This window comes from Leucopleurus acutus, assembly GCF_964270905.1.
Source record: "Leucopleurus acutus genome assembly, chromosome: 13".
Taxonomy (NCBI): domain Eukaryota; kingdom Metazoa; phylum Chordata; class Mammalia; order Artiodactyla; family Delphinidae; genus Leucopleurus; species Leucopleurus acutus.
In genome coordinates, this window is record NC_139155.1 from 64957018 (window position 1) to 64974461 (window position 17444).

The 17444-nt window shown below is 56.0% G+C and overlaps 1 protein-coding gene across 2 annotated transcripts; it reads left to right on the plus strand.

Annotated features, from left to right (window-relative positions):
- Positions 1 to 507: 507 nt before the first annotated feature.
- Positions 508 to 15921, plus strand: SLC2A11 (solute carrier family 2 member 11; the record flags this gene model as incomplete). Of its 2 annotated transcripts, none has more annotated exons than XM_082852536.1 (12): positions 508 to 549; positions 3162 to 3260; positions 5520 to 5680; positions 8745 to 8869; positions 10518 to 10647; positions 11164 to 11312; positions 14170 to 14357; positions 14468 to 14578; positions 14847 to 14948; positions 15080 to 15155; positions 15375 to 15502; positions 15721 to 15921. In XM_082852536.1, the coding sequence occupies 12 exons, from the start codon at positions 508 to 510 to the stop codon at positions 15919 to 15921; spliced, it is 1512 nt and encodes a 503-aa protein (XP_082708662.1). The 2 variants fall into 2 exon arrangements, with proteins under 2 accessions (XP_082708662.1, XP_082708663.1); XM_082852537.1 differs by having other exon boundaries at positions 3168 to 3260.
- Positions 15922 to 17444: the final 1523 nt, after the last annotated feature.

Here is a 17444-nt window from a genome sequence, read left to right on the forward strand (position 1 = left end):
CGGATGAGAGCTCTCCAGATTTGTGGGTCTGCCTTTTGGCCCTCCTAATCCTGTCCCTCCCCTGGGGGGAAAGGGCGGGGACACCTGTACTGGAGGAGAGTGGGGATGCCTGTGCGGAATCAAGGGCTCGGCCCTCATAGTGCCTGGGGACAGGGGCCTCCCGCAGGCGGGCAGGGGCGCCTGATTGGGGTGAGAGGAGGCCGGGCAGAGGGGTCGGAAGGGACGGCGGCGGAGGTCCAAAGGGGAGCGCAGCAGTGACGGGCTGAGAGTCACTCAGGAGGCGGCAGCGGGGGAGGAGACGAGGGGACTAGGGGCCAGGGCCGGGATTTCGTGCGAGTTTGGAGCGCGCTGATCAGAGCCACCGGCCACGACAGGCGAAGGCGGATGCAGGGGCTGGCCGTGGTGACTTCGGACCTGAGCCCCCTTCCGGTCTGCGGAGATGGGCCACAGGCTCGGCCGAGTAAGGAGTCAGTGGCTTTTCACCTTCAGAGCTGCAGAAAGGGAGGGATGGAGGATGAACACGAGCCGCCGTTACAGCCTCGGACTCAGGTGACCCGCTCGCGGGACCCCAGCCCCCCACACCCTTAACGCCCTGTGCGCCTGCGCACGTGTCTTGGCCGCGCGCTCTGGCTAAGGTAAGCTTTGAGCGAGTCTTCGCAAGTGCCCACTACGCATGCGCCTCCCTCTTCCACTCCGATCCGCTTTTCGCAAACGTCTGAATTCCGAGACCTGCCGGCCCAGGCTTATCGGATGAGGGATTGCGGACTGGCGTGCACTTGGGAAGGCTCAACGAACGCGTCCAGTGTACAGAAGTATCTGAGTGTGCACAGTGGAGCTAGGTGCTCGGCCCAGACGAACAAGAGCAGGTGTTCACGCGCAGTGTTGGGCTGGGGCGCAGTGTGCGCACTGCGCACGGGACCTGCGCACCGGCCGCGTCCCAGGCTAGCATCCCTCTGGTCCTCGTATGGGCCGGACACGCCCCCAGCAGCAGCAGCCCCTGGGCACTGCAGTCCTGGCCGCCTCATCCCGTCCTGGGCCTGTTTCCCACCTTCACTTCTCTCCCCAACCTTCATCTCCTCCACGCTGGTTCTAAACTCCGTCCTCCCGTCCTGCTGCACCGAGGGGGCGGGGCAGCGGGAAGAGCAAGCCTATAACGCTCACCACCCCGCCTCAGGGTTTACCCCGCCAACCGGCGCTGACCTGCATGGCGCTTCCCCTCACCTCCTTCAAGTCTTTGTGCGGAGGCCCCCTTCTCATGGCGTATTCCCTGACCACCTTTCCCAGACACGCCCCTCTCCCCTTCGCCTGCTTTCTGTCTACGTCGCACAGCTGACTTACTATGTATTTTCCTTGTTTATTTGTTACTGCCTGTCTTCCCCCGCTGGAATAGTCACGGATTTCGTCTCTTTTGTTCACTACTATATCCCCAGCACCTAGAACAGTAGATTTATTGCCCACAGTAGGGAGGCAAGAAATCTTTATTCACTGACTTAATAATCACCACCATAGCTAATGTCTGAATGCTTTCCATGACCAGTCAGAGGACTAGGCAATCTCCATGCACGATCTCATGGAATGAAGTCTTGGAGACCTGCCGGCACCCCTGCCACATGGGCTCAGTTCTCATCAGGCGGTGCGTGACTTGCTGCTTCCTGCAGATCTGCTCTCTTAGTGGAACTCTCACCTCCGGGCAGCCCAGCAGGGTGCTTCCAGTGACTCCAGTGAGACTGAGACGGGACTCCTGGGTTCTCACCTGGCTTCCCCCTATGGCTTCAGGCTTGGGAGGAAGTTACTTAGACCTTGTAGGAACTTGCAGGCAGCCAGGGTGCCTGTCATAGACCTGCCTGCAGACCTGTGGCAAGATCTCTGGCAGGAACCTGCCCTCAGAGCCTCTTCCTCTACCTCCCCACCCCCAGGCCATGTTCTCACAATACGGTGAAAGCAGGTCTGTCGTACCCCACCCCACACCCCCGCCGCACTGTATGTGCCTCCCAGCTCAGTTCCTGGCTGGGACAGGCACTTGGTATTTGACCGATGAATAAGTAGTCTTCAGGTTCCGGAGATTCTTCAGGAAGCCCTTAGCCAAACATCCTTCTGACTTGAAACTTGTATTTAAGTATTAAAAAAGTAATAAATATGACACAGTGCTTTATATTTGAGGGACAATTTGCCCGAGCAAGAAAGGTAGTATAGAGTTACTAGGAAAAGATCAACAATTTGATTTTTGTATAGTTAACCACTTTGTGAATGTCTCAGAAAATATCTGAGGGAAGCAGTTCACTGCTCTTTGGGAGAGTGGAGAACTGTTAGCGTACACTGGATTTTCAAAAAATTTAACGAGCAGGTTATTTTGTAATTAAAAATTATAAGAGGAAAATTATAAACAAGACTGAATCCCCCGAAGAAGATACCAATCTAATGATGGGGCATCAGGGCGCTGAGCTGGGTGCCTTGGGGAGTTCTCCCTCCATCTCTAAGGGTGCTGCATGAGGATGAAAAGCTGCCCTTTGTTGTACCAGGTGTGTGTAGTGCACATGCGCATTGGCTGTCCCCCAGCCTGAAGGTAGCCATTATCGTCACCAGGGCCAGCGAGGAAGCCCCTTAGAGAAGATGAGGGAGGAAGGGCAGAGCTGGCACTGCGACCCGGGCTGCTCTCTGCTGCTCCATGTGCCCCCCCCAGGCCCCCACACATGTAGGTCCGTGTGGCCCCTCCTCTTAGCCTCCTGGCAGAACAGGCTGGGAGGGAAGAGAGGGAGGCCCAGCCACTCTATTGAGAGAGTTTCACTGGGGTGAGTCGCTGTAGCTCGGGGACTCCTGTCCTGCCAGAGGCAGAGCTTCACGCCTGTGGGGCCCCAGCTCAAGGCATTGTCCCCTGAGCCACAGCAGGCATGCCCAGGGGCAGCCCGGCAAGGAGGGCCGGGAATGGCTGTCCATCTCAGGAAAATGCTGTCAGGGGTGAAGGGGCAGTGAGATCCTGGACTCAGAGCAGAAGGCTAGGGGTGCCTCTGCTACCTGCCAGCCATATTAACTAGGCAACTCGTCTCTGCCTCAGCGTCTTCATCTGCAAAGTGGAGCCATCATTGCCTGGTTCAGATAGATTGCAGTGCTGGGATTGGTGGAGGCTGTAGTCAGGCACTCTGTGTCCTCTCCTCTCTCCTCAGTTCCAGGGCAGGGTCCTGCTGCTGACCATCTGTGCGGCTGGCATTGGTGGGACTTTTCAATTTGGCTACAACCTCTCCATCATCAATGCCCCGACTTCGGTATGTACCCTCCATGCGCTCCGTCACCATCCCAGTGGGTGCTGGGCCAGGGCCAGCCGCTGCCTGCAGTGGATCTTCAGGCCAGCAGCCACTTGGTGGCGCTTTCTCCCACACGTCCACCTCCACTGCGATGCTCCACAGGCCCTGCGATTTCAAACCCAGCTCTGCATCCTCCCCTGAAACTGGCAAGTTCTCCTGAGTCCCTGATATCAGTAGATGACTCCACCATCCACCCAGTGACTGGGGTCCGCCCTGACTCTTCCCTCCCTCTTGGACACCAAGTCCTTCCTAACTGCCTCTGGCTTCCAGCCATTTCTTCTCGGGTCTCTTCCACAATCCCAGTTCAGACCCCGTCTCTCCTGCCTGTATCACTGGCCTCCCTGCCTTTGACCTCCCCCTTCTAGATCCTCTCAAGTTTGATCAAACCACTCCCCTGCCCAGAAACATTCTGTGGCTCCCCAGTGCCTACAGGAATAAGGACAGACTCATCCATCTGAAGTCCAAGGCCTCCTGGGATTAGAACCTGTCCACCTGTCTTCCACCTTCGTTCCCCCAACTCTGCTATCAAAGCAGGTTAAACGCAGTTCCCCAAATGCACCCAGCCCTTCCTTGAAGACTCCTTCTGATGGGAAGCCCTCTCTGCCCCACCTGCAAGAAGCCCTTCAAGAGCCACCCAAATGCCATCACCTCCCTGAAGCCGTCCTTTAGCAGCCCCCACAGCTGGAGTCACCCTCCCTCCCCAGCCCTTGGTCTCAGCCTCCTGCTGGTCTCCTCTCAGTGTCCAAGTCATCTTTGAGTCCCCAGCACCTGACTCTGTCCTGGTCTGTGCCGACGTTCAGTAAATGCCTGTGGAAAGGATGAATCTCTCGGCCCCATTGATAGAAGCCACCTCTATCCCACCTAAGTGAGAAGGGCAAGTGTCCTGTCACATAGCTGTGAAGGAGGTGGGGCTGCAGGAAACAGGTCCCAGGATGGAACTGGGGCTCTCCTATCCCTGCAGGGCATCATCCTCCACCCAGTGCAAGAGAGCAGCTGTCACCAGACTCACTTCCTGTCCTGGACTGGGAACCCCCAAACAGAAGTCCTCCCTGTTAGTTCCAGCAGAAAGGCTGGGGAAGAGTTTGATTGGCTGGTTTGGATCACGTGCCCTCTGATTGGCTGGTTTGGATCATATGCCCACTAGACCAATCATGTGGTCAGGAGGGTGGAGCACTTTGATTGGCCAGGCCTGGGTCAGGTGACCAACTGTGTAGGGGGGTGTAATTGTCAAGGGGAAAGAATTTCCCTCAAAGCGTGTTGGTGCTTAGAAGTTGGGGACGGGAGTACATTCTGGGCAGAAACAACTATAGCTGCCCAGTCCCTTAAAAGAGGATGAAATGAAGGGTTTAGAAAGGGGGGTCTGAGCTCCATTCGCTTTTTTATTTGTTTATTCAAAAAGCATGCGAGTGTCCACTTCAGTGCAAACCTGCACGCTGGAGAGGGATCTGCCCACAGCAGGACACTCTCAGGCCTTGCTTCCCATGGGCCATCACTGGGTCCTGCAAATGAGACTTCCTTGGCTTCTGAGGCTTCCCCTACCCCCTTGAATGGTCACCCTTGAGGATTTCAAGCCAAGGTGAGGGGAGGCTGGCCCTGGTCCCAGCTCCCCCAGACAGGTCCTTCCCCCAGAGGGACCTGGCAGGCACCAGGCTAACAGCCATTACCCTGAGCTGGCCTGCTCACCTACACCCCCTGGTCATCCTCACGTCCTCCCTCACGTCCTGTTGGGAGGACTAAGACCAGCCAGACGCTGACATTCATCTCTGACCAAGAGGAGGGTATCTGGGTCTTTTGGTCAGGCGTTGCAGCGATCCTGAGGTGCCCCCAGTGACGGAGCCCTGGGGACAAACACCCCTCCTGCCTCCTCTGTTGCTCTGCTGATGCTCACTGATGGCCAAGTCCATCAGAAAGCTGGTCATCAAGGGAGCCTGCTGATGTGGCCCATGCAGGTGGCTTCACAGGCCAAAAGTGGGGGAGGGGTGCTGATAGTGGACTCAGAGGGGCACATAGAGACTGGCCAGCTCTGAGCTCCAGGAGACACTGTGTTTGAAAGAGACGGCACAGTGCCCTGCAGTTGGGTGAGTTCGGTCCTGCCCTGAAGGGACTAGGATTGCTGGGGAGACTTGCCTGCTCTGCAGAGGCAGGGCCTGTGGGGAGAAGGCCTGTTGTGGGGAGGGAGCCCCCGCCCCCAGGGGGGCTGACTGGCATCTCTGTCCACAGTACATTCAAGAATTCACCAATGAGACGTGGCGGATGCGAACTGACCGGCCGCTGCCCGACCATCTGGTCCTGCTTGTGTGGTCCCTCATCGTGTCTCTGTACCCCGTGGGGGGCCTTCTGGGAGCGCTGCTTGCTGGCCCCTTGGCCATCACACTGGGGAGGTAAGTGCTTCCCGTGGACCCCCAAATGCCCTTCAATGAGGGGCACCCCGGGTGTGGGCAGGATGCCCGGCAGGCCCAGGCCTGAGTCAACTCCTCACCAGCCTCCCGCTCTGCCTGCAGTTTCACCGGGTGACTCACGTTTCCCAGCAGATGTGGCAGAGGGAAGAGTCCCATGCCGGGAGGGAGGGAGGACCCATGGCTGCCAATACAACACATGTTGTCTGACTGTGAACAGGTGTTTTCTCCCCAGTGCCCCCCTTTGTATCCAACTGATGCAGATCTTGGGTCGCAAACAAGAGAGACAGACTCTGACAGACTGAATGGAAAACTGTGATAACGCAAAGGATACTGGGGCAGCTCATAGGACAAAAGGAAGTGGTCAAAAGCCAGGCCTGGGGAGGGCAGGATGCAAGACCACCCTAGCCTGGGCTTTCCTCCTGGGAGATGCCTTCAGCGCATCAGCTCCAGCCTTGTTCCACCTCCAGCATCTTCACTCACTCTCAGAATCAAGGGAGACGGGTTGTTCCTGGCCCACCTTGGGTCACACGCCTACACCCGTGAGACAGCAGGAGAGAAGCAAGGCCGGGCGGGAAAACAAGCGGCTCTCATGGTCCCCCCCTTGGCTGGCCACCCAGCACGTGTCGGCACCTTTCACCCATATATTCAGCTCCCCATGTGCCCCTCCTCACGTTAGTTGGTTCAGTCCTTCCTGAGACCACCCAGGGCACTGCCTCGTCACAGCCACCAGGGACGACACAACGGAGGTGTCCTCCCTGAGTGCAGAGTTTCCACGTGACGACCAATCTGCCAGCCCTGCCGTTAACGTGTTGATATTCTGCACACTACACACTTAATGGTAAACTTAACTGTCCTCAAGACACCTCATGGGAAGAAGAAAGAAGAAAGTGTAGGGGAAACTAGTCAAAGAACAGGAAACTAGTGGATGAATTTAGTTTAAAGCGTATGATCCAGAACCTGGAAACATAGGTAGAGGGTCTGCTCCTGGGTTTTGGAGCTGGTCACTCCAAAACCTGCCTCGGGAACGTCCATCCTCAGGTTTTCTGCTCCTGTCTTGGGTCAGCACTTCCACTGGCCTGAGGCTGTTTGCCCATCGGCGTGACCCCAATCTTCATGCTTGAGTGAGCAGGGCAGTCCTGATGGTGTGGGTCCTTCGGCAGGTTCTTACCCTCTGAGGTCATCTACTTCTGAATGACGGGGTTCCTAACGCGATACTGAGTTCCATGGGCACCCATCCTTCCGCTTCCACTGATGTAACCTCCTTTGTTGGAAGCAAAATTGCACAGATAACATGTTTGTGTATTTAGCAGAAGTATCAACGGCAAGTAACAGAAAACCAGGACTCAGCTGGCTAAAACAATAGCCAAACACCCCATTCTGGTGTTTATTCTCCACTAGGGCCTAGTGACCAGCCAGGAGTTATTTTTGATTAAGGGGGTAGTAATTCACTGAAGTAGTGGCTTTGCTCCAAAATCCTAGGTCTTGCACTGTGATTCTCCTTGGGGGCACTTTGAGCACCACAATCTCCCAGGTCTAGAGGGTCGAGGGGCAGAGCCTCTGGCAGCTGGTTTGGACCCACTAGGGCATACTCCACTCATAGCTTCCAGATTTGCAAATATCCAGTGTAGGTGTCAGATCACGACACTCACTGTGGGACAGGCTGCCGCCAAAGTAGAAAGAAGCCATCTGAGATTTGTCCATCCTTCTTAGAGGAAGGGCAGCAAGCCATCCTGCACTTTGGAGGAAATGTGTCCTCGGATGTCAGGAACTCCACTGGTGTGGCGGCTCCCACTCTGTCATGCTTGTACGTTACCAAGACGTCGGGTGCACTTGCCGCTTCCTCTTCCCCAGGTCCTTTCAGCATAAAGTCATCAAAGCAGCGGGCCAGCAAGATGCCTGAGGCGGGCAGCTCCCCATGGAGCAGGTGTGGCCCAGAGCTGGAGAGCTGCCATGTCCCTAAGGAGGTCGGTAAAGGTGCAGTACTCTCCCTGCCGGGTGGAAGTAAAGTGTTTCTGCTGTCGTCTGTGTATTGAAATGCAGCAAAACGCATTCGCCAGATAAATAGCTACAATGGATGTACTGTGTTTTTTTGTTTTTGGCTGCACTGTGCGGCATTGGCATGCAGAACTTCCCCAACCGGGGATTGAACCCGTGCCCCCTGCATTGGAAGCGTGGAGTCTTAACCACTGGACCACCAGGAAAGTCTTGGAAGTACTGTATTAATTTATATCAGTGAGGAAGCCGTATGTGGCTTATAAGTCACAACTGGAGTTACCACAGGATCAAGTTATAATCCACGGTCATTCTCCATTCTCTAGGCCAGGGGATCTGAGCTTTGACCCATCTTTCACCCCTGTGCTGTTGGTTTGGAGCAGCACAAACCTGTGGCTCATTTCCTTGTCAGTACATGCGCCATATGACCTCCTGTGGCCTCTCTTGGGTGACCTGCATGACGGCGCCTCTGAGCGCGGTGTCAGGAGCCCAGAGCTGACGCCTCATCGTGTGGCGCTGCTGACATGCCCAGTGCCCCTTCCTGTTTTGCCGTCTGTCCCGTTGAACCAGCCTGGCAGAGACCACCCAGCCGTCCTGAAGGCTCTGAACAATGACTCTGCAATGCACTTGGCTCCCCAGCTGTCCCCTCCCTCACTCCGGAAGCCCCTGTTCTTCCTCCCCAGGGTTTCCTCGAGTCTGAGAAATCAGATGTTAGGCCCTTCGCTTTACAGAGGAGTTTGAGGAGAGCAATGCTCAATCTGTAGGGATAAAGCCATACGAGTTCTGTCACTTCAAGCCGTGGCGGAGGCAGAAAGGAGAGTAATTTGGGGCATATTGGAGGACGGGGGTGGGAGTAGGCCCCTGGGGGCATCCCACAAGTGACCCCAGCTACAGCGGCCAGCGTCATTTCTGTTCGTGTAGCTTACACTCCTGACTCAGTCCCCTCATGCACACACAGGTCTGATCAGGGCTGGCTGCAGCTTCAGAGAAGGGTCCCCAGGGGTGGTCCTCAGGACTGAACCCACCTCTCTCGCCTGTGTTTGGCTTCCCCAAGGAAGAAGTCCCTGCTGGTGAATAACATCTTCGTGGTGGCTGCAGCGACCCTGTTTGGCTTCAGCCGCAGAGCAGGCTCCTTTGAGATGATCATGCTGGGACGGCTGCTCGTGGGCGTCAGCGCAGGTACAGTGTGTGTGTGTGTGTGTGTGTGGATCCCCTCCTGCCTCTGTTCCTACACTTTCCTGTATCCTCTTTATTCCCTTCATTCATTGCTTTGTTTTCCTTTCATGCCCACCATTATTTTTTTTTTTTTTTTTGCAGAATGATTAGATATGATTTATCTTAAAAGGGTCATATAACCAGGTACTTAAAGTGGATCTAGAAAAATGGAAAAGTTGTAAGGGATGGGAGGGCAAACATCCCCAAACTTAAACCAACAGAAGTCCTCTAAGCTGGGAGCTTCCTGGCAGTCAAGATGAAAAGGCATCTGATCTTCCCTACAGAAGCAGAGCAGCCTTTTAGGGACCCCTCAGGCTCTGGGGCTTGTCACGGGAGGGAGCAGAATTTTGAGCATGTCCACCTGGGCTTTTAGGGGTGCCCATCAACAATCCCCCTTGACTCCTACTGTTTATACAGCCAGGCGCTGATGTCTTTATTAGTTAGTTATCTATTCCTGTGAAACAAAGTACTCCACAATTTAGTGGCTTAACACCAGCAACATTTATTAACTCATGGTTTCTCTGGGTTAGGAACCAGGAGTGTCTTAGCTGGGTGGTCCTGGCTTGGGGCCTCTCAGGAGGCTGTGATCAAGCTGTCAGGCAGGGCTGCAGTCACCTGAGGTTTGGCTGGGGCTGGAGGACCTGCTTCTGAGGTGGCGCCCTCGTGTGCTGTTTGCAGGAGGCCCGGGCTCCTCAGCTTATGGGTCTCCCTGTAGGGCTGCTTGAGTGTTCTCACAGCATGGCGGCTGGTTTCCTCCAGAGGAAGTGATGGGAGAGAGGAAGCCCACATGTGTGCGCAAGGACACAGTCCCAGTGCATTTTATGGCCTAATCTCAGAAGTCATACACCATCAGTTTTGCCACAGTCTACTTAGAAGTGAGTCACTCAGAACAGCCCGCATTTCAGGGAAGAGGGACCAGGTCAAACTTTGTGCCCTGAGTACCTGGCACAGAAGGAATCCCTCCCTAATTGTCTGTAGGAAGAGTGGGTGTACCTCCATGGGAGAGCTTCTGGCAATCAGTGTACCCCCCTTCCTCCCAGCTCCCCCCACCCAGTGCTCAGAGAGGGGGCAGGACCTTGTTGAGGGCTGTTTCCTGATCCCACGTCAGGGAGGGGGTGGAGCAGCATTCCCTGACGTGTTCCCAGGTGGATGGTGCCCCAGTACTGCGGCCTCCTAGCTTCTGCCGGCTGTCACCCTCTGGGGTGGGCAGTGGGGGCGCCATCCAGTTCCATTTTCCCACTGGCTGCCTGGGTGCGAGGTGCGTCCCCAGGGAAGGCAAGATGGGGGAGAACATGCGGTGGTAGTTGACGTGAGAGGTGAGAGCCGGGGCCGCTGGTGGGCATCTGCTCCCTCTGAGCCCCTCACACTCCTCCCGGTGATAGGGCTTCTCTCTCAGAAGTCCTGGGAGTTGACCGGAGTCCTGCTGGCCCTATATCAGGTGGGGAGGAACCCCTCAGAGCGCTTGGGCTGAGGGAGCGGCACTCAGTGCCTGTAGATGATGGGCTGGTGGCGCCAAGGCCGCGGCGGGGGCGGGCGGGGGTGGCGGGGAGAGGCGGGCCCAAGCGTTGCGGGAGTCCAGCCTGTGGCTGACGGCTGCTGTGCTCATGTCCAGGTGTGAGCATGAACGTCCAGCCCATGTACCTGGGGGAGAGCGCACCCAAGGAGCTCCGAGGGGCTGTGGCCATGACCTCAGCCATCTTCGCCGCCCTGGGGGTCGTGATGGGTCAGGTGGTTGGACTCAGGTAAGTGCCGCCCCCCCACCCCACGTGCACTGAGAGGTTGGAGGGATGCCAGGGAAAGCCCTTCTTCACCTAAATTTCTCCCCTACCCCCCCAAGTGGATTAAGGCGTTGCTTCCTTGTATGAAGGCGTTGAAACCCTGTCCATGTGCATCTGGCCAGTGTGGTGTCAGTCAGACACACTTGGTGTGAGTCACCCTCTTCTCGCCTCTCCGGATCAGGGAGCAAAGAGGAGAGGGTGCAGGCTTGGGCTTTTAAAGGGAGCGTGTCCTGTTTATCCCAGAAAAGGGAGGTGAGGGCAGAGCCCTGTGCCCTGGGAAGAGCCCTGGGGAGAGGAGTCGCCAGGGATGAGGTGGGGCTATGACCCTGTCCTATCGTGGGTCCCTACCTGGGTGTCCAGACCCAGAGCTGGTTGGGAAGAGGCACAGGGTAATGCAGACCCTCTGCCCTCAGGGGGGCCGGTAGGGGACAGAGCTCTGACAAGGAGGCACCTGGCCCAGCCTCTCCTCTGTCTCCCCAGGGAGCTCCTGGGTGGCCCGCAGGCCTGGCCCCTGCTGCTGGCCAGCTGCCTGGTGCCTGGGGTGCTCCAGCTGGCCTCCCTGCCCCTGCTCCCCGAGAGCCCACGCTACCTCTTCATTGACTGTGGAGACTCCGAGGCCTGTCTGGCAGGTGAGTCCCTGACCTTGGGCCCCCAGACCACCTTTGACCATGGGGCACATCTGGCCAGAGCATGTGGGTCCTTATTTCCTGGGTCGCATTTATTCAGGAAAAGCTATCCCTCTCTTTGTGCCTCAATTTCATGATCCATCCATCCCTTCAGAGCTCTTTATCAAGGGGCTGTCCTAAGCGCCAAGGCAGTGGGATGGAACAGACCCAGCACCTGCCATCTGGGAACCCCCAGGGTGGTGCAGAGAAGGAGCGCCACCTGCCCCCTGCCTGACATGCAAGATGAAGAAACACTGAGTAAGACCTCAAGGGCCCAATGCCAGCTGGGCTGATGGTCTTCCCTGTTAGCTATGGCCACGATAATGATGCCGAAGGAACAATCCCCAAATCTCTGGCTTAAAGCACACGATCCTTTACGTTGGGCTGGCTCATGGTGTCGGGGTCAGCTGGGGCTGGCCAGTTGAGGCTGGTCTGGGCTGGAGCAGTTCAGCTCTGCTGCACACACTGCTCCTCGCACTCTTGGTACTGACAGACTAGCCCGGAAGGCAGATCCAACTGCACAAGCACTTTCCAAACCTTTGGTCCCTTCCTGCCCACTAACCTCTCATTAGCCAAGGAGAGTCACGTCACTGAACCCAAAGTCCAGAGATGGGAAAATCCATGGCATCTCCACTCATGTGGCAAGGGGCGAAGACCAGGGCCCACTAATGTATTCTTCCCAGCTTGCCATGGTGGCCACAGTTATTATTCATGTCCCTGCCCTGAGCAGGAACATGCTCAGTGCTATCCGGAAACACCCCCCACCCCCACCAAGTCTCACCCAATCATGGCATCAGGCTTGAAGTCCAGGGTCTTCAGATCATGTCAAGTCTATATATGCCTTTTCTTGAGCCAAAGACCCAGGAGGTAAACAGAAGTCTTCCGCGTCGCACGCACTCAGCAGACACTGGTGAAAAAATGTTTTTCAAAAAAGAGGCGGCAAGGAGGCAGAAAGCAGTTGCCGATCCACAGCAATGCTGAGTGCCCCTGGGGAAACGCTGCCAGCCTCCCCTGCTCTGGGATGGAGAGTGCTCCTGCATGAAGCCCTGGCTCTGCCCCCAGGGAGGGGCTCCCCAGGCCACTGAGAATCTGGGTGTCACGGTGGCACTTTGGAGTCATTTAACTGTAATATGACCCCACAAGACAATTCAGTGTTAAACAGTGATTATGTTATTCAGTGGAGTCCAGGCTGTGACATAGAGAATCGTAGACTGTCAGGACTAGAAGGGCCTTAGGGATCATTTTCTTCAGCACCCTCGTGGTACAGATTAGAAATGCCTAAAGGAAGACAGGGACTTAGTCAAGACTCTTCAGCTGTTCGGGGTAGATTTAAGATCAGACTTTGAGCCTCCTGACATTATCGCCTTCCTTTTCTATCACCTTCCTTGACACCTGAAGAGGGCCCTGGAAAATGTACCTATAGAAAACTGGGGCACAGAAGTCTTTACATTTCAAACCATCTTGGTGTCTTTTCATCCAGGCCGGCAGAGCTTCTGTCAATACAACTTTCCCCAAAAATGATGTGAACTTTCTGTGCATTTGATTTATGTGCCAGAAAGCCACACCCACAATTCTTGTCGAGACATGCTTCTCTCTTGCAACCTAATTACTGGAATCTAGGGCATGTCGAGCTGCGGAGGACCAATACCCTTAAGCCTCTGTAATGCCCGTTTTTCCAGCCCGGAGGGTCCATGAGGCACTGCAGGAAGCCATACCCTTGATTTGATCTTTACCCTCAGCCCAGAGCTCGCTGGCCTTGCTCTGGATCTAGTCTTTGCTCTCAGGTTGTGATTTAACTTAGGACTCTGCTAGATGGAGAAGCTAGAGATGAAAAACAGATTTCTTTTTCTTTTTTATTTAACTAACCTAGCAAGCTCTGAAATAAGTTAAATTGGATTAAATTGTGTTCCCTCTGAAGGTCTTTTTGAGCTCATTTTCCTTACAATCAGCTCAGAATACTCAGGTAAAGGCAGCTAGCTCATGCTTTCGACGCTTGGAGATCTCTTTGCCCAAGTCCAGAAGTTCATTAGACCTGTTTTGTTTCTTGCACGTTACACGGGCTTTCATTCTTCCAGCCTCCTCACCGTCCTCTGCCTGGTTAGGAACCAACACTGCATGTCATAGGTCCTAGTTATGGCGTCACCTACTCCCATACCAGGGGTTTTTTTAGTCCGTTTTTTTCTTGCTGCCTAACAGTCGCACCTCCGCGGGAGACCAAGGAAACGATTACTTAGCCCAAGCTTCTGAGTTCTCGGGTTGGCTGATGAAGGTTAGGTCTGGCTGGAGGCTCTGTCACTGGTGTAGGTCAGCTGGGCATTGGCTGAACTAGGACGGTCCCAGCTGGGCCATCTCTGCTTTTTCCTGGGACCAGTGGGCCAGCCCCACCGCAAGTTTTTATGATGATGACAGAAGACCAAATAGAAACCAGCAGGTCTCTTGAGGCTGTATTGGAACACGCGGCACGCCCTCCTACAGCCTAATTCTACGGGCCCGGAGCGAGTCGCAGGGCCGAGGCCAGCACCAAGGGGCGGGTGTATACATGCCTCTTTAGTGGAAGCAGCTACCAAATCCCATGGCCCAGGGCGGGGTGAACTGAGACTGCAGTGGAGATCGGCCCCAGTTGTGTCCTGTGTGATGCCCCCGCACAACCCCGAGTTTCTAAAGCCCTTTCTGCCCCGTGGTGCTGTGAACTGATCATCCCCATCAGACCAAGGGGACGCTGGGAAGGCGAAAGGAGGTGGGCGTGGGCAGCTCACTGTGGGGGTCACAGAGTGCCTGGGGGAGGGGAGCTCAGCGTCCTCTGCCCTGCCCCCTCCCCCAGCGCTGCAGCGGCTGCGGGGCCCCGCGGACCTGGCCGAGGAGCTGGCCGAGTTGGAGCGGGAGCGCGCCGCCTGCCAGGGCCGGCGCGCGCGGCGCCCGTGGGAGCTGTTCCGGGACCGCGCGCTGCGGAGGCAGGTGACGAGCCTGGTGGTGCTGGGCGGGGCCATGGAGCTGTGCGGGAACGACACGGTGAGCAGTCCGGGCCAGGCCGGGGTTGGGGGGAGAGGGGAGGGGGAAGGGCCGGCGGGGAGGGCCGGTGCGCCTCGGCCTCTCGCCCCTCCCCCCCTCCCCCGCGGCAGGTGTACGCGTACGCGTCGGCAGTGTTCAGCCAGGCGCGGATTCCCCCGGAGAAGGTCCAGTACGCCGCCATCGGGACCGGGGGCTGCGAGCTGCTGGCGACGCTGCTCAGCGTGAGTCTGCCTCCGGGATGACACCTCATCCCCCAGCCCTGCGGCGGACCCTTGGGGGTGCTGGCCCTCCGGGGACCGCAGGCCTCAGCGCTAAGCCACTTCCACTTCAGGTCGCTATGTTAAAATACGGCGAGTTAGCAAGCACTTATCGAGCATCTAGTTTGCCGGGCTTCCTCATGAGGCCCCTCCCCACTGCTGGCCCGCAAACCGAGGGGACCGCGACCGTGGCCCACACCAGTGAATCAGTGAGGGCTCCTTTCCTTTGCAGTGTGTGGTGATCGAGAGGGTGGGCCGACGGATGCTGCTGATGGTGGGGTACGGCCTGATGACCTGCTGGGGGAGCGTCTTCACAGCGGCCCTGTGCCTGCAGGTAGCTGGGCGTAGATGAGGGCGGGGCGTCGGCCCTGTGCCTGCAGGTAGCAGGGCGTGGATGAGGGCCGGGCGGCTGGGCCCCGCCTGACCTCCCCTCACCACCACCTCACCCCCGCCCCTCTGCCGCAGAGCTCCCTCCCCTGGATGCCCTACCTGGCCATGTCCTGCGTCTTTGCCTTCATCCTCAGCTTTGGCATTGGCCCTGGTGAGTGGGAAGAGCTCCTGTCTTTGGGCCTGGCTGAAGGAGCACGGATGTCTGGGTGAAGGATGCTTGGGTGTGCCCTCCCCCCACTGTACAGGCTTCTGGGAGGGAATGGCTGGAGGAGCGCTGGAAGGGCCCCACTTTCTTGTCTGGGGCAAGGTGGGGGGAAGGCCGGCCAGGGAGCCCTGGCTGGCAGCCTCCTGTCCCCACTCCTCCTTCCAGCCGGAGTGACCGGGATCCTGGCCACAGAGCTGTTTGACCAGATGGCCCGGCCTGCTGCCTACATGGTCTGCGGGATGCTCATGTGGACCATGCTCTTCCTAGTCGGGCTGGGGTTCCCCTTCATCGTGGTAGGCCTGCCCGCCCCTCCCTCCCGGGGGCCCTGCCGTAGGTTTTGTCCTTGTCAGCATGAGAACCCCAGGGGAGGCTCCATCCAGGAGGTGTGAGACTGAAGGGGATGGGGCTTATCTGAGCCAAGAGGGTCGAGTCCCTCATCAGGACCTGTGGTGGGGCCTTCCATGTGGGGGCTGAATGGGCCACACCAGAGCTTGGGTCTCTTAACCCACAGGAGGGCTTGTCCCACTTCCTCTATGTTCCTTTCCTCTGTGTCTGTGTCTGTGGGGCCGTCTACACTGGCTTCTTCCTCCCTGAGACCAGAGGGAAGAGCTTCATGGACATCTCAGAGGAATTGCACAGACTCAACTTCCCCGGGGTGGAGCCAGGGCCCCGCGTGGACAGGCCGGAGGTCATCCGGTCCACAGAACTCTAGCTCAGCAGGTTTGGCTGGGGCCCAGCCGGCTGCTGCTCTTCCCTCGGGCCCTCTCCATTCACCAGCCCTGCATCCCCTTGTTTAATGGGTGTTTGTTGAGCACCTACTGTGTGCAGGCCTGGTGTTTAGCCATCAGTGGTGAGCCGGACAGATGGGGTCTGGGACCTCTCGGTGCTCCCTGTCTGGAGGCAGTTAACAGGAAACCAATAAAAACACAATTACAAACTTGGGCGGACTTTCCTGGCAGTCCAGTGGTTAAGACTTCGCCTTCCAATTCAGGGGGTGCATGTTTGATCCCTGCATGGGGAGCTAAGATCCGACATGCCTCGCAGCCAAAAAATCAAAACATGAAACAGAATAAATATTGTAACAAATTTTTAAATTTTTATTTATTTTTGGCTTTATTTATTTATTTATTTTTGGGTCTTCATTGTGGCGAGCAGGCTAGCGGTTCTAGCTGCGGTGAGCGGGGGCTACTCTTCATTGTGGTGCGTGGGCTTCTCATTGCGGTGGCTTCTCCTTGCGGAGCACAGGCTGTAGGCGTGCGGGCTTCAGTAGTTGTGGCACGTGGGCTCAGCAGTTGTGGCTCACAGGCTCTAGAGCGCAGGCTCAGTTGTGGCGCATGGGCTCAGCTGCTCCGCGGCATGTGGGATCCTCCTGGACCAGGGCTCAAACCCGTGTCCCCTGCATTGGCAGGCAGATTCTTAACCACTGCACCACCAGGAAAGCCCTATTGTAACAAATTCAATAAAGACTTTAAAAAAGGTCTACATCAAAAAAATCTTAAAACAAAACAAAACAAACTTGGGGAAATGAAGTGGAAGAAAATACAATATACCAAGGGGTGTTTGAGAGGGGAGTGGTCAGGGAAGGATTTTCTGAGGAACTGATTGCTAAAAATCAATTTTATTGAGGTATAATTTACATACAATAAAATGTATCCATATTAAGTTTACGTTTGATAAGTTTTGACAGGTGTACATATCCATGAACCACCACCACCATCAAGGTAGACCGGTCACATCATCTCCAAAGTTCCATTGTGCCCCTTTGCAATCAATACCCTGCCCGACCCCAGGCTCTAGGCAACCGCGGACCTGCCTTCTGTCACTACAGGTCAGATTTCTTTTTCAGAATTTGATATAATTTCATACCATATGTATGCATTCGTGTCTGGCTTTGCTCCAGATAAAGTTTTTGAGGTTCATGCGTGTTGTTGCATGTATTAGCATATATCCCTTTGTATGGCTGAATAGTATTCCACTGTATGGATATACCATCATCTGTTAACCCATTTCCCTGCAGGTGGACATTTGGCTGTTTCTAATTGGTTGTTGTTTTTTTAAAAAATACATTTATTTATTTTATTTATTTATTTTTGGCTGCATTGGGCCTTCACTGCTGCGCACAGGCTTTCTCTAGTTTCAGCAAGTGGGGGCTACTTTTTGCCATGGTGCGCCGACTTCTCATTGCGGCAGCTTCTCCTGTTGCGGAGCACGGGCTCTAGGCACGCGGGCAGTAGT